General features: G+C 38.0%; 1 protein-coding gene across 2 annotated transcripts in view; it reads right to left on the bottom strand.

Annotated features, from left to right (window-relative positions):
* BCKDHB (branched chain keto acid dehydrogenase E1 subunit beta) overlaps positions 1-16,927 on the bottom strand; it is a 125,707-nt gene that overhangs the window by 37,667 nt on the left and 71,113 nt on the right. For both annotated transcript variants that reach the window (XM_040554012.1, XM_040554013.1), the window contains exon 9: positions 16,595-16,681. In XM_040554012.1, the coding sequence (XP_040409946.1) occupies positions 16,595-16,681 (87 nt within the window). The remainder of the gene's footprint in view (positions 1-16,594; positions 16,682-16,927) is intronic.

The raw sequence follows: 16,927 nt of genomic DNA, 5'->3' as shown, positions 1-16,927 counted from the left end.
TATCACAGTGGTTATTCCACCGTCCAACGAAGGTTATGTGCATGGTAGAGAATATCACATCTGCATCTTTTAACCAAATCAATTCCTGAAAAACTGATGTTCCTAATCACAGGAGGCCAACATTATGTACTCATATAATCACAGAAGTCAGATAACTTTCTACAAGTCATTAAAGGTGCACATCCCTGACATATGAAAAACTGAATTTAGTAGAAAGATGCCTGAAACACAGTTTGGGCTAATTCACAGCTATCCTTTCTAGCAAGGCATCCCATCCATTAATAAGGCTTGCTCTGGGGCAAGTTCAGCCCACAGGAGGGGGAAAAAATCAGAGAGAAGGAAATAAAAAGTAATTTTTATTCCACAAGTTAATTTTATTCTTATTTCAAAAGATATCCTCAATATATTAAGTTAATGGATTTTTATACATATTCACATAATACACTTGCAAGCCAAGTATCAATCTCTATCCCTGGAAAGTCGAATTTGGCCATTTAATTTGTAAGCCATGAAACACACCACAGTTAACCATGAAAACACTGCTACCACAGAAGAAATAAAATACTCTGAAAGTTACAATCCATATTAAGAGAACCTTTGAACAACTTTATTTATTTATTTATTTATTTCCACAGCACTCTAAATTTAAAAGATATTCTCAAGCCAGTAAATAAAGGGACATACATGCACACAAAAACTAATTCATTTTCAGTCACACAGTTATGAGTGCAGGGCTGCTGAAGGACCTCTGCGTAAAAGCCTGCTCTCTCTCGCTTTCGAAAGGTGCCTTGCAGATGCTTTCAGTTAGCCTGGGACAGCTTCTTTAAAGAGTTTGGAAATGCTCGTCCTGCCAAAGTTAACTAAATGGCTTGCTGCTCTGAGTGGTTCAATTGCCCTTGAGCAGGAAACTTCAATATAGATAAAAACCAGTTACTAATGTCACTGGCATTAAGCCATGATGCTTCTTTCCTTTTTCTTTCAACGCTTTCCTGTGAAAAAGTATCACTGTGATCACGTACTTTCTCTCTTATTTCTTCAACAGATGATTTATTGAAGAGGAACGCTAAAAGGAAAAACTGGAAGATGCTTCAATTACCTTTTTCAAGTACCTGATAATCACTGTTTTTCAGGAACGAGAAGTTTGAAGAGAAAGAAGCCAGCAGTAATATTTCAGTAAGTTTCATGACAGAAGAAGATTTCTGTAATTCAGAACACATACTGAGGTAACCAAATACAGACCTCTTGCCATAACTACTTGTTCACGATAAATTTTAAAAAAACAACAACAACAACAAAAAACACAGACGCTTTTTTAAAGAAAGCTACGTAGGAGAAGGACTGAAAAAAGGAAAACAGCATAGTCATACAAATGGCATTTAAGATCAAAGGTTAAAAAAAAATAAAATGACCTTTTCTATTCCTCTACCACAGACCCACCACAACTGCGGTATATTTTTCTGAGGGTTGTGTAATGTCTCTAAATGGGTTACCTTCTATAAATTCCACCAAGGCAAGACACATACTAATTAATTTGCATTTTTGAAAGACTAATGGACAGTGAAAATCCCACTTCCTGCCTGTAATTCAAAAAATAGGATTCCTTCTTTATGGAGCTTTTCTCTTTTGATATGGTGTGGGTGCAACTTTGAAACGAATCATACTGAAGAAATTTGAGTCCTCTAAAAAAATATTACTACATTAGGACATTTATCTTGAGCTATATTAATCAAAGTTACACGTTTACTCTAATAGCTGGCTGCTAAATAACTTCATTTATCTCTCCTATTATATAATAAGCTCTGGTTATTCTTGTAATATAAAATGCAAAGCCATACAAGATTCTGATATAACATAGCTGAAGTCAACGCAACTAGAGAAAGTATAAAATATATATATATATCATATATAAAATGTTATATATAAATATAATATATATAACGTATTATATAATATATATATATATATTAAAATTATATTATTATATATTATAATATATAAAATCACCATTCTAAAAGACCTAGCAACATTCCTTTTTTTAAATAATATTAATCATAACACTGTACCAGTAGAGTACATTCTTGGCGTTTTCTTTTCACAAAGCCATTCTACTTTTCAGAGATTTATTTATTGTGTGGTTAGTTGTTGGTGTCCAGAACATCTGATGTTACTGCTTAAACAAAAGAAGGTGCAGGAATACAAACCACTGCAGGTTTTGCTGCAAAGACCTCTAGCTTTCCAATGCTACACATGTGCAATCAATTAAAGAAAAAAATGAACAGGTGACTCCTAAGGCCAACCCTCCCCTTCATGCACTGACTTGTAAAAGCAGTGAAATACTCAAAAGAGGCATTCAGAATTAAACCTTAGTTCCACTGACTTCACCGCCTGGGCCTAGGTTTTCACCCTGGGTGAACTGGAGCCAAGTGTGCAGTGCCAGAGACGCAACGGGGTGGGAGAGGATGCAGTGTCCACACGACGGCTCTGAAGTCTCAGCAGCCTGCATTTCCTACCACCTCCCTGCCTAAAAGCTAGGCATTTTTGAATGTTACCTCTCGTTGGGAGCCACATTTTATCTTTATTCCTTCCTCCCCTGCAATTCTCCTAATCTAGAACAGCCGTTTCTACAAAAGGTAAGGGAGAAATGGTACTTTTTCCACCAAGTGATGGGAGAGAAGGAAACACTTCTGCCCCCCTGCTTCTGACCAAGAAGATACTTATGCTCCTCAGACGTCAAAGTGACTGCACTGCCAGTCATTTGCTCATGCTTTGTGCTTCACCAGAAAGCAGTCGGGCGATCAGACCTCCACTTGCCGTAGCATGGACAAAAGGCACTTACTCAGTGATCACAGTGAGCAAAGTACTATTTTCAAGCCAATGTATCTTAGGAACAATTCCAGTTGCGCAGATCAACTTTTCCAGAGTCAGAAACTTCCATATATAAAGAAAAGATGTGCTTGGCTCTCTGCAGAGAAACTTTTTTTTTTTTTTTTTTTTTAGTTTCGAAGGGTGTTTCACTTCATGTGTTTTATAAAATGCACACTTCAGTGTTTGGTACAGGGGAAGCAAACCTTCCTTCCTGACTCAGTCATGTCTAGCACTAAATCCCCATCGAGTTTTGCTCCTTGCAAGAAAACCAGGTAAAATGACTCGTGGTGTACGTGCCTACCACCTCATTTCCCACTTAGTTGTCCCCTATTAAACGTGGTAACTAACAAACATTTCCAGCGAGCTGTGGACAGATGCCTGCACTGCTACTGCTCCTCCAGTAAAGCTGTCTTTCAAAATCCCATTTCCATAGCAAACAGAGCACAGCTACAGAAAGCATCGCAGGCACTGACTATACTGAGCCCATGAATCATGCTTACAGCTAGGACAGTAACTCCTGTTCATTCATTTCTGCTGGTGTTACGGTACACAATGCACCTCTCGCCAGCAGCCTACAGCATTGCTGCAGGTAAGGTCAGAGAAGAGAGGGGCACGCCAGCCTCTTCCCCTGTGTTGTTGTTCTTCCCATGCAACTGGAATTGGCAAATTTATTTTTTCTCAGGAACTAATTCTTGGCTTACATCTGCTCCTCGCAAATTTTTAATTACTTTGGTAGCTTTTTTAATTGCCGCGTCCATCACTGTAATGCAGGGCCACGTGCCCACTTAATTCAAAAAGCCTATTGGACGAAGAAATAGGATTCCTTAAGTTCTTCCGCTGGGCCTATTTAAGCTCTTATATGAAAATTGAGCACTGCCACAACTTATCCTACAATCGTACATCTAGATCTGAGACTTGGGTAACTAATGGCACTAACAACCACTAACTAATTGGGCACTAATTCAAGCTGTGTCTGTGCACAGGACAGCAGGCGGTTGCCTTCTCAAGGATGCAGCAGAAGCTGCTAGCCTAGGTTTTAAAGGCAGTAAAACTGCAACCTTCATTTTCCTCTCTACCTTAAAGAACTTAAATGTAGCCAACAGCAACAGTATAAAATTTGCAGCACTCTGGAAGGGCACAGAAGTGCCAAAGAGTTCAAGAGGCTCTTTTTACATCATCTCTTATGAATACATTCAGTACGGAACTGAAATAACTTGATCTTGTGCGTACATGAAGTGCCAATACACACATGCTGTTTTACAGGCCTGTTATGTATTAATTAGAGTAAGACCCTAGAAAACTAAAAGTCAATGATCTTTTGTTCCTTTAAATTTAAGTATTAAAAAACCTTCAGTGAGACATGAATGTGAAAGTATCAATTTTTCTTGATTTTGTAGTGTATTCTTCCTCTCTGTTCTGCACAGATTTTTATATGCCACTGACCACTCTGCTCCAGTCATGCTGCTCTGAACTACACCCGTTGCTATAAGCTCATCATCGTCTAACCAGGTCATTTCTAATGACCATATGAAAGGCCAAGAAAATAAAAACCAATGTGCTTCCATGAATCAACACTTTGCAACCCTAAACCTACCCACTAAAGTAAATTTTTTGACCAAGAAAGACAAGCTGCTGGTATTGGCACCAAAGTAAATCTGACATGCAACACAACTCCAAAACTTCCCATTATTCTTTACCGTGGCTCGCCCTTAGAACTCATGTTATGGTACGTGTGGCCAATAAAGAGTTCTAGCATCCATGAAAGTGTATTGAGAAAGGTTGCCAAAGGCAAGAGGCTTCAAGCACCCCAGAAGTCTTGTATAACTGTAATGCACTGGAAACTGGAAGAGAGCTCACTGCTGTGCTGTTACTGGGACTGCTGGGCATGACATCATAAACTGCTGTTCGACAGCGACTCGTAACTCATTCTGAATAAAAGATAATGCCAAACAAAATAAAGCAAGTAAAACGCAGTATTGCTAGATTTTCAAGCAGAGAGGTTAAATAACCTCTGAATTATTAATTACTTTGCAGGTTGGCCTCAATCCAGAGTCCTGCCACAGGATGTCTTTATCAGACTAGAGTCAGAGTTTCAAAGCACTGTAAAGCCATTAAAATGAATGGGTTTTGTTTGTTTCTTGTTTGTTTGTTTGAAGTAATTTGCATTAAGCAACAAGTTGGTAGTTTGACATGGTATAATATAAAGGTCTGCTCAGTAGCAGCTTTAACATTTACCTAAAATTACTACAGAATAGCTCAGCACTTTGATGTGCTCCTAAAACATCATCAGTTATGTTTACATACCAGTTAAAACTGCTGATGCTACTGAACTCTAATATGCTATTAGAGGAGGGGGGGGGGGGGGAAAACATGTAAAAATACCACCACATTACAGAGGAGAAAACACAAGACACACCGTCATGGAAAGGGTTTTTTTTGTTGTTTTTTTGCCCTCCCTCACTGTCTGGAGGGAAACCTCATTTCTATCAGCTCCGTGGGTTATCTGAAACATATGGTTAGCATCACAATGTAGTTCTAATCAAAGCAGTTTGAATTAAAATTATATTTCTGCAAGTGCAAACTGTACATTAGAGTAAGTATAAACGCAAAATATTTCCTTTCCCTTGAAGAATAATGTCTAACAGCTCGAGAGATTGACATGCTGAAAAGCAGGGAGTGCACAGCAAAGTGCATTTTCATTCTGCCTCAGTGGACAGAGTTTTGGCCCCTTTCAGTATTAGCATGTGGAAGGCCAAACACATTGTTTAAATTTATAAATCACACAGAGTGAACACAGATCCATCAGCAAGATGATGCTGGAGTTCAGCCTCAGGCATATGGACATTTGCATGCCAAATTAAATAGCAGAACATGGGAAAAGTGTCCTCAATGAATACACTAGGAGGATACTTAACATTACACACTCTACTGATTAAGAAGAATCCAGCACTGAACTTGTTCAGCAGTCAAAACTGAACTTTCAATTTAATTTCCCTGCACAGCTACCACTCTCCATATATCCTGCCACTTTACCACTATGTGTTGTCCTGAGATAAACTGCCTGTGCCTGTCCAAAAATTTGCATAAGAGATGGAAAAGTATGCAGCTGCACACTTGCATATCTGTCCAATGCAGGAAAACCAGCTCAGAAGGAAGACATCAAATAGGTTTTTGATGCACCTGGAAGAGATGCTGCCCCCTGCCTAACAGCCAGCACAGCTGGAACCAGGACAGCAGCAACCATGTGTCAGGAGGGGGCTAATCGGCATCAGTGGCAAAAGCATTGATTTGAAAATAATTTGAAAACAATGCCAAAGTTTGAAAACATTCTTCTCTTAGTTTAATGCTTTCCTAAAAAGCGACTGATCTTGCTGGGTACTGCGTACAGTGAATGATTGCCTGGACAGACAGGCAGGAAGTCTAAATTAGCACACACCTGTCATCGTTAGCCACTGCTTCACTCTGTGAACTGTGATCACATATCAGCAAAGTCATGTTCTCCCTGGAGAGTACTTCATTTAAAAATACAGGTACAGTAATGGTTTCTCTGCGGATTTCCTGCAAAATACTATGATGCTCAGACAAGCATCTTGAAAGCTTAGAAAAGGATGTTACTATTTTTACCCATGGTTAAGTAAAACCATCAGTGGAAAAAGATGAGATTTAAATAGCTATTAAAATAGCTCACGTATTTTCAGCTATTTAGTGTTAAGAACCGATTTAACAAGATTTCTCTATTATCTCTACAATACAAATTCAAACAACTGCTAAACTTTAGTTTTGTTTTTTTTTTTTTCAGAATTAAAAGCTGCTAACTGGACAACTTTATTGATATTTACTAATGAATCCCATAATGCAACACACTTATTAAACTGTAATGATATTGAATAAAAATGCCTTAACAAGAAGTGCATACAGCACGCAGCGTTGGACTAGAGAAAAGTAAATGACAAAACTATCCTCACTTCTAAATCTGTACTTCAACTGGAAGCTGTGAAAACTTAAGGATGGACATCTAACCTCACTAATAGACCAATATTTACCTGAAATTAGTTTCAACTGTAAAATACAGCGTGCATATTAATGCATTTGATTAGCTTGTAATAACCGAAAACACTCATCTGTTAACGTCAATGTGATTTTTATTTTTGGAGTGAAAAAACAGCAGCAGAGCACAACACTTGCTAGTGTGTGTGCTCTACAAAGGCAGACAGATGTATTCACAGACACTGGGAAGAACCACCCAAAGCTTCACTGGTGACTTTGCTCTCTCACTTATTAAATACTCATAATGAGGCAGAGCTTATCATCTCTCCGAGCACCTATGGAAACTTCCAAGCAACTGTCACATCCTTGCCTCCACCTCTCTAGAGGGAAAAAAAAAAAAAAAAGGAACTGTTTTAACTCCCACCAGCAGTCAGAAAAAGCTTATTCCAAGCCATAGTTTCTAGACAGCAAGAATCCAAAAACCAGGTAGGCAGTGTACACTTTACCTGGGTGGGAACCCTTGTCTGAATGAGCATGAGTGGGATTCAAGCCTGGGTTATTTATTTATTTACCAGCAATGCACGTGGGTGGTGGGGTCATTTTGTGTTGTCTCATACAGTTAATGAGACTGTCCCCTAAAATACAAGAGAAGCATGTGCATAAGAAATCCCAAAATCTTAATATATGTGCTCATTCTTGCATGGATGTTTTTATGAAATTTTTCACGTAAGTTTTAAGAAACTCTGAGTCAAGCTGCAGACAAATAAGAGATTGTGATTGTTATGATTCTTGTTGTGCCTACAGACTGGACCAATTGCACATACCTACCCTGCATTTACAATTATAAAGAGTGTGTTTGAGAGTACATTTTATAAAAATCCCTCACAGTATCTGAGTACTTCTCTTTGCATGTTATTTGAGGAGTTGGGCTTTGTTTGGGTTTATGTGCTTTGGAGTTTTACACAACACAAATAGATTACTGCGTGTGCAGTCCAATATTTGGCTATATTCAAATCATTACCCCACTTTTCTCTCCTCCTTATTGAATTTATTCCAATTTAGAAGAGAACAATCCCTTGTAGCCTGCGCAGGTAACAGATGCTACTGCTACTATGAGCTTTTCTGTTTGCATTTTAGAGAGATTTGTCTTTCCTTATGTCCCCCAGAAATAAACATGTATGAAGTCTCATGAGCAAAATGTACATTAGGACATAACACAGAATCACAGAATGGGTTGGGTTGGAAGGGACCTTAAAGACCATCTAATGCCAACCCCCTGCCATGGGCAGGGACACCCCCCACTAGCCAAGGTTGCCCAAAGCACCATCCACCAGAACTTTTTAAGAAGTCCAGTCATCTTGTGCTGCATTTCTTACCAAGGAAGACTTTAGTATTGATTTAAGGTATCAGAGCATGAAACCAGATGAAAACTGAGACAATCCTGCGCTATGAGTTAAACTGTCATGAGAGACTTTGGAGAAAGATCCAGAACTCTAACCTCAAATTAGTGTGGAGAAAGTGCAGGCACTACCATATGAATGTGCCTTCTTGTCAGATCATGGTTCCCTTTCGAGAGTGACCCAGGCTGAGAAAGCTACCACCCCTGCCAGACAAACACAGCCAAACCCATACAGCTGGGCTGGTGAAGCATTGATCCCATGCAGGCACTGCATCAGGGGATCTCACATGCTATGAGGGGGAAGGTCCAGAATGGGGGACACAGTGGAGTGAGACCAAAAAACACTAGTACTTCTGTTTGGAAAAGAAAATAGAACAGATCCAATGTTTATTGCTGTATTCGAGCTCTTTAAAACACAGAATAATTCTTACTTCCATAATTAGTATGAAAGATTCAAATTCATAAGTCAAATTCATAATATGAAAGGCCACTTTTTCATATTCATTTTACTGAGCTTTACAGTGAATCTCAACTTCTACTCTCTTTGTAGTATATCAGCTTCAACTTTTTTGATGAAAAGCAGTTTTGTTTCCTTTTATAAATCTTGGTTTTGTAACATTTCATCTCTTCACTTATTTTCTGTACTCCTTATCAAATGTTCTGACATATAAGACTGAGTGCTGAATAAGACAGTCAATATTATCCACAAATTTAGACTTGCATAACTAAAATTGCTTCTAGTTCACACTGCATCAGAAACTGGGAGTTCACTGAACTGTCTACATTCATGTTTTACAAACACGATGAGCATCTTCATGCACCTGCCACAAACACTTTTAACTCAAGCCACTGAATGAGAATTTTATTTAGATGACATGATGACATTTCCCTTATTACTCCCAATTCCTTTCATAGGAAATAACACTTTTTTCCATTATTCTGGGTTAATTTCTGTATGGTCTGATTTTCTTTCCTTTCAATTCAGTTCTCTTTTTTCCACTGCATTATTAAATATTTTCTGCCCATCTTCGATTTACTTTGCTGTGTTCATTCCAGCTTTTATTTATGTTTTATACCAACACTTCCTAGATCATTCTCCTAGTGACAGAACCTGACGTTGCAATCTATAAAACCAGGCTTTTATGGATTGTGATTCCTACTACAGTGACTAAAAGCATGAAAGTGGCAAACAAAATTATGTAGAATAGTAAATGAAGCACTAGACTGCCTATTTCAGTTCTTTCAATTTTACTGCCTATTGTGATTGTGTCAAAGCAAAGTTAAGAAAAATTATTAAATCTGAATCTTTTTATGTGAACTGAATGACCATACTCCTGTACCCACGTTTCAGCATGCTGTTTTATTAAGTGTCCATGCTATATTTAGTCCAGAACCTCTCTATTTAGCTACTCCCTGAAATTGTTTTCAACAGTGAAAAAAGTCTGTGTCTTATGAAAAGCTGTCCAGGCTGACCTGTCCTGAATCATCTTTCTAGTCAACTTGGAAAAATGTGTTTGAGACTTTTATGATTCCTCAAACTGCATAGAGAATTCTTCCATAATTCCTTCATTTCCATAAGTAAGTAGGGCTAACACTTTATATCTCAAATCCCTCCAAATTCTTACGGATTACACATTCCATTTTAACTCAATGCTCAGTTCGATAGTCAATTTATTTCAGCACGTTATGAGAATGAAATGATTTAAATATAAATGAATTACAATTACACTATAAGAATTGCTTCCAGTAAAGACAGACTTTAAGAGAAGTTTGCACCCTGTTCATTTAAACTAATTTTAAGTGGCACTGGCACAAGATTTTATGTTATTCACCATAATTATAAAATAAATCCCACAGAGCGCTCCAAGTTATTATTTAGTTCCTATTGCATTAAGTAAATCCCTAATGCAGACACAGATGCATGATTTCAAACTCAAATCTCTCTCTCAAATATTTTGGAGTACTACATTGCAATCACCTGTTCTAAGAACCACAAAAAGCCATGGAAGATGTCACAGCTTCATTGGGAAAAGCCATCTTAACTTCAGCTTATGGGAAAAATGAAGTAATGGAACCGTATGGAGTATCTAAACCACCCAAATTCTGAAGACATATCATGAAGTCGTATGAAAATTGATTCAGTTCAAAGATTCTGGAAGTGTAATGTTGGGAAGCTGATTTATTTTCATTTTTATTTTTTGCTGATGAAGTTATTGAACTGTTCTTTGTTCTTGTTGTTCAAGCTTTTTTGTTTTCGCAAGTTCTTCCTATGGTAACTCGCTAGAATAAAATTGCTCTGAAGCTGTTACAGCTTTGAAAGGCATTCCTAGACATATTTACTTTTCCTTTTCCTGAAATACATCTCTCAGAAATAGCTCATCTAATAGTTTCTCCTAATGTTACACAGTAGCAGGAAATTACCCCGCTTAGAGCAGATTAGGCCTTATTTTGCAACAGCAGAAGGAAATCTAAATCCCCACCAATCCAAACAGACTTTATTCTATCCAATTTTACATACAGAACTGAAGAACTGAAAAAATAAGATCACATAACTCAATCCTCTGATACGGGTTATTTCATTGAATTTGCTGGGACCTTTCCCCTGATTAATGTTAACCTTTTGTAAGACAAAGCTTGGTGCAACTTTGAGAAGCTCATGATTTCTTCTGGAAGAAATCTGTGGTAGCTGATCTCCCATTCCTCAGATCCCCCCAAAGCATAATCAGATGCCCCATGTCAAAGTAGCTGCTAGGCAATAAGAAAAGAAACTGCACTACTGAGGTAGAAACTCACCCTTAAACCAGCACTGCTCTGTTCTTGCAAGAATGAAGAAAATATGTGCCCTGTTACATCTGTGCAAAGCTTGTGCAAATGACAGTGTGCCATCCTCTTATTTCATAGACAGCAATGAGCTCACACCCTTCTCGAGCCATGTATATTTTTGTAAGTCAGTAAGTAAGGCACATTTTTGTGGTGGATTCTGCTGTAATGTTACTAATGTGCACAATCCAATTTCATAAATTAAATTTCAAAAACCTTAAATAAAATATTCCAAATTAGTAAAGCATCTTCTATTTTTCAGTAACTTAAATACTATTTGTGGATAGTGGGGGAGAAACCACCAAGACTGTTTTGTGACACAGATTTTCTATATTTGCAGGATCAATGCCAGATGGTTTGTGTATGTTTATTTACATTTATTTTCAGTCCTAAAAGAAAATAGTGACTATCACATTGTTGTAACCATAACACAGCATTCCCACACCTAGTCCCATAAAAAGCAGGAAGCTACACATTTGATGTAGAAGCCCTAAAAGACAGGAAAAGAAAAATCAAGCTACTAGTCTGCACTCATGTCATGATCCTTTCCCAGGTACATTTCCTAAACTACTCTACCTATAAATTCCCCCAGCAATTTTAACTCTGTTCTCCTCAACTTTCCAATTTCTCAATACATACTCTGTCAATTTACCATCGCTTCTCAGAAGCGTAGTACAGTTTTTGTCAAAGAGTTTGCATAAAGAAGGAGAAGAAAGGTGACTTGAATAACAAAAAAGGAAATTACATGCTGTACTATGCCAATTCAAGTGCTGATGAAGTCCTGCAGTTAAGTAGTTCATATTTATTGGATCAAAATGCACCAAAAATTAAGCAGAATAGGCTCTAAGGTTCAAACTAGCAAGCACATTCCATCATACACAGAAGCTACATAAATATAGCAAATTGCAACAACTGCCTATTATACTAGTGTCAATTTAAAATCCAATTTTAAAAACAAAAGCTACTTGTTTCAGATTTACATTTCCCTCAAAACTGTATAATTCAAAATGTTTTTAAAGAAATATCAGACAGCTTCTTCAGATTGCCATGAAGTTTTCAGCCACACCCAAGTTTCAAATAATCTCTTCTAATACATCATGAACTAACAAAAATAAGTGTTTGAGACTTCAGAGGAAAAGGCCACCTGCTAATAGAGGAGGGGAAAATATAAGTGCTCCACAGAATTCTCTTCAAATCTGATATGTTACATTGACCACAACAAGACTTATAAGACCTTCAACGTAAACTTAGCTTTCTAATGTATTACATTCCAGAGTGAAAGACAATTTTGAAATAAAACAAAGAGATGGAGTGTTATGCTGGGATAGAGTTAATTTTCTTTGTAGAGGCTCATCTGATTGCTGTGTTTGAATTTTTGATGAAAATGGTACTGTTAACACACCAATGTTTAGTTGCTGCAGAGCAGTACTTACACAGAGCCAAGGCCTTTCCTGCTCCTTGTGCTGCCCTGCCCGTGAGGAGTCTGGGGGTGCACCAGGAGCTGGGGGGGGACACAGCCAGGGCAGCTGGCCCAGGCTGGCCAAAGGGATGGCCCACACCTGGTGGTGTCATGATCAGCAATAAAACTGGGATAAAGAAAGAGGAGAGGGGTACATTTGGAGTGATGGTGTTTTTCTCCCCATCACTACCTGCGATGAGCCCTGCTGCCCTGGCAGTGGCTGAATTCCTGCCTGCTGATGGGAAGCAGCAAATGAATTCCCTGTTTTGCTTTGCTTGCACATGTGGTTTTTGCTTTACCTAGTAAACTGTTTGTATCTCAGCCCATGAGTTCTTGTGCTTTTACCTTTCTGATTCTCTCCCCCCATCCCACCTGGGGAGAGTGAGCAAGCAGCTGGGTGGTGCTGAGCTGCCTGCTGGGGCTAAACCACAACATGACAACATCTAATAGAAAAAAGATCACCTTCGAGTTAGTTTTAGATGAACCTTTCAACAACTTCTCATTGTTGAAACCCAAACTTTTGGTATCTACAGCCCTCTGGGGTGACCAGTTACTGCAGGATTACTACTGCCGTATATTTGGATTCCTTCCCCCTTTACACTGCACGCTCAGCAGAACTGCTCATAAGGGCCTCATCTTTCTACAAAGTGATCAATACAGCTGTGCTCAGAGGCTTATCCCAGTAAAAGCAACCTAGAATAATAATCCCTTCATTTGCAAGGAAAAGAAAAACAAAACTTAAATTGGAACACTGATGGCAGCTACAAATAAAGAGATCTGATAAAAGGGTTATTAACCACCGAAATCATGAAAGACTTCTAAAATGAAGTATTGTTCTTTATCACAGTGTTCATCATAAAGTTCTTTATCACTTTATTCTTTATGTAACTGAGTTTATTTTCCCCTTGTACAATTCTTTGTTTATAGCCCCCTATTAAGTCTCCATTTCGTTCTGAAAATACATCACACCATCATCTTTATTTTGTCAGTATGGCAGCAATGGCAAAAAGGAAGCAGGACTGCAAGCTGCTTCTCTGCAAGGCAGCTTTTTACCACAGACACCAATGAATGAAAGGCAGTCTTCAGAAGGTTCCCTGATGGCTTTAATTAGAGAAACAACATGCTTTGAGGTTGGCCAACCTCACCTGTAAATAGCTCTGCACAGCAGACACTTTAGAAGGTGAAACATTACAAGTCAATTAAAATAAAGCAAAGACAAGATTAACAGAAATGAATAAGCAAAATAGTACAGCATGCACATGACATAAATTCCTTCTCCTGTCAGTGTAACATGCTCAAAGGCTGCTAAGCCAGTAGCTGGCTTAGACCTCCTGGTCCCTCCAGTGGGCAGCTCCTCCAGTTGACTCTCCCAGAGATACCCCCACGTACACCTACCTCCCGACTCGCTCAGCCTGCTGTCCAGCTTGACGTTGGCTGGTGACAGACACTGACACGCTCCTGGCACTCAGACCATACACACCCTTGAATGCAGGACAGAATGTCCCACATGGGAAAAGAGTTAGAAATTGGGTGTGACGAGAAGACCGGACACATGGTGCTGATTGGGCACAGTGCACAGCCGGACAGTCCTATCAACCAGCCCAAGGGCAAGCAGCCAGTCCTTCTTCCCCTTTTACCCAAAATCCGCCTTGTCGGTGGTTGCTGGCTGTCTCTCCTCAGCCCACAGGGACAGCCCCGGGAGGAGCCAGGTGAGGGGCTCCATCTCCCAGGCTGGGCTATTGGGGTTCCCCTGCTGCAGCTGTGCCTTCTGCCCCTGCTCACAAGGGAGCCTCCCCCTGTCACCCCTCTTTGAAACCACCCTGTTCCTCTCATTTTCTTCTTCAACACAGGTGCAAACACTGGATTCGCATTCTTCTACACTGCAAGTTAATAATGTGCTGATGATTTCCACACCCAATTTTGGAGATGACATCTCAGTGGGCCTTTCTCCGAGGCTCTTCCAAATATGCTCCAATGTGTCCCTTAAGGAAAAGAAGTTTAGGGCCCTCCCTGCTGAACACTTCTGCAAGCTTTTATACACAATATGATCAACGAGCAGTATTAAGAGTACCTATATTGAATTTATCCTATCATCTGCTGCTCACTTCATAATACCCATTGAGAACATATAAAAACATCAGTACTAAGGGCAAAGTCTTATCACATGGAGTTTTAACTACACCACTTCATCCTTTTCTTAGTTTTATATGTTTAAGTAATCAGAGTGAATGACTACTTAATGCAATAATGTGCCCCCTTTTAAATATTCTGTACTTGACACAGAAGAGTTCTGATTTAATATGCTCTCCTAACGCTTTTATCTTTCAAATAATGAAAAGGAAACCTTCCATATAGTTTTCTCATGAGTGAAAGCCATCATTTCCAGTCACACTCACTTCCTTGAAATCTACATTACCATGAAATGTTTATGGCAGTTAACTGTTTTGAAATAACCTGTGTATTTTTATTCACCTTATTTCTATGACGAGAGACCTCATGGCAAGGATGGAATAACAATATGGAAACTAACCATCTAATCCAACTGGACACAATTGATTTAAGTCTTATTATTTCCATGTGTAAGAGGAAACTAAAGCCAACTGCAATCCACAGTTTTTGGCATTCTCAGTATGCTTCACATCCAGTAAAAGTGAATTTCACTTTTCATTTTTATTTTTACTGCACACTGATATCAGACATATAGACTTTACGTGATTGTTTAAGAAACATGTTTACATAAATTTAAAAAGCAAGGTCTTTATTATGCCTACTGCTCTTGAAAAAGCTGTTACGTTTTGTAAATGATGTTCTGCTCTCTTTTGCAGAATGGATATTCTTAAAAATAACTAGTATCGAAACTTTCGTACAGGACGCTGAAATCTTCAAGAATAGATACAAAGAGTAACGACAATATAGTTATAAAACGGATCTGAGTCAGCCAAAAGAAACTCACGACGGATAAATTCAATGCCAAAGAGTTATATTTCAATTTATTCTGAAGTAGCATGTGTGATAAATTAACTAATATTTCTAAAGAAACAAATCCTCATTTCCTAAAAAATTTGAATACAAGATTATTAGTTACCATCATGAAACAAATATATGCTTTCAGCATGAACCAAAAGAAACAGCCCTTTATTAAAGGCTTTTAAAGTTCATTTGCTAAATATGTCCTATTTGTCAATATATATATCCCTGGTACGAAAAACAAACCAAGATGGATCAACCACGTGAGTCCCTTTCTTAGTGGACGTCTGAGGAGATTAGAAACTCATTTTTTAGTTTCAGCAATATATTGATCATACCATGAAATGAATCTTCCAGTAATATTTACTGATAAGCTTTTTTCTTCAACTTTTTCTCTCCAACAAACATATTTTTTATGCCACTAAATCTCACTAAATCATGAGATTGATGCCTGACTTTAAAAAAAGTTATCTCCTCGGGTGTTAATTAATAGTAACACACAACACTAAAAGACAAGCACCACTGATTATTTTTTTCACATTTTCCTAAGAATTTAAGAAAAATCATCGCTTTCAAGACTCAAGGTTGGCAGTGCCAAATGACTTTACTAGACCTACTTTAATCAGCAAGGTCACCTATAGAAGGGGAGAAATAGAAGAGGGATCAAACACTGCTTAGATGATAAATGCTTGCTTCTTCATAAAGACAATTTTCATACACAAAGTGAATTATCTTCACAGTAATATTAAAATTAATACAACTACTCTTAAAAAAAGTTTCACAAACACTAATAAACTTAGTTTTCTGACTCCTTATGCATATTTAATTCAAAATTACATTCCCAGAACAATTAACCCCATTATTTTCTAGAAAAAAGGCTAATTCCCAAGTTTAACTGCTGTCTGTATAGCTTTTTTGTGTGAACTTTAGAATCACCTTTGTTTATCTGTTCAGATAAAGTAATGCAAGCATGCACAAATCTGAAATTAAACAAAAAAAATATGAAAACCCCAATTTTTAGTATAGTAATAAACATTATTTCTATACATAAACACACTCAGACATGCAGAATGCTTAAATACAAACAATCTGTGTACCTGAACTGTAGAACTAATTTCAGATGCAAACCCTCCTGTCAAGGGAGCCTCGTGGCTGATCAGCAATCGCCCAGTCTTCACTACTGACTGAAAAAGAAAAACAAATACGAAAATGTAATCAATTACAGCTCTTGAGATTTCTTACCTGTATTACTTACAGAATATATGAATTGTATGATATTATTAGCAGTACTTAAGCGTAGCTGCAATTTCCCTCTTGCATTTTCACTGAAATGAGGAATCATCCCATAAATCTGAGTAATTATTAGAATGTTTTTACATTTACTAGAGAAGTGCAATCTTCCATTCCATTTTAAGCAAATATGAAGAATA

The sequence above is a fragment of the Cygnus olor genome, chromosome 3 (genome assembly GCF_009769625.2).
Source record: "Cygnus olor isolate bCygOlo1 chromosome 3, bCygOlo1.pri.v2, whole genome shotgun sequence".
NCBI lineage: Eukaryota > Metazoa > Chordata > Aves > Anseriformes > Anatidae > Cygnus > Cygnus olor.
Note: the sequence above shows the minus strand (reverse complement) of the source record. Positions and strands in the feature narration are given on the sequence as shown.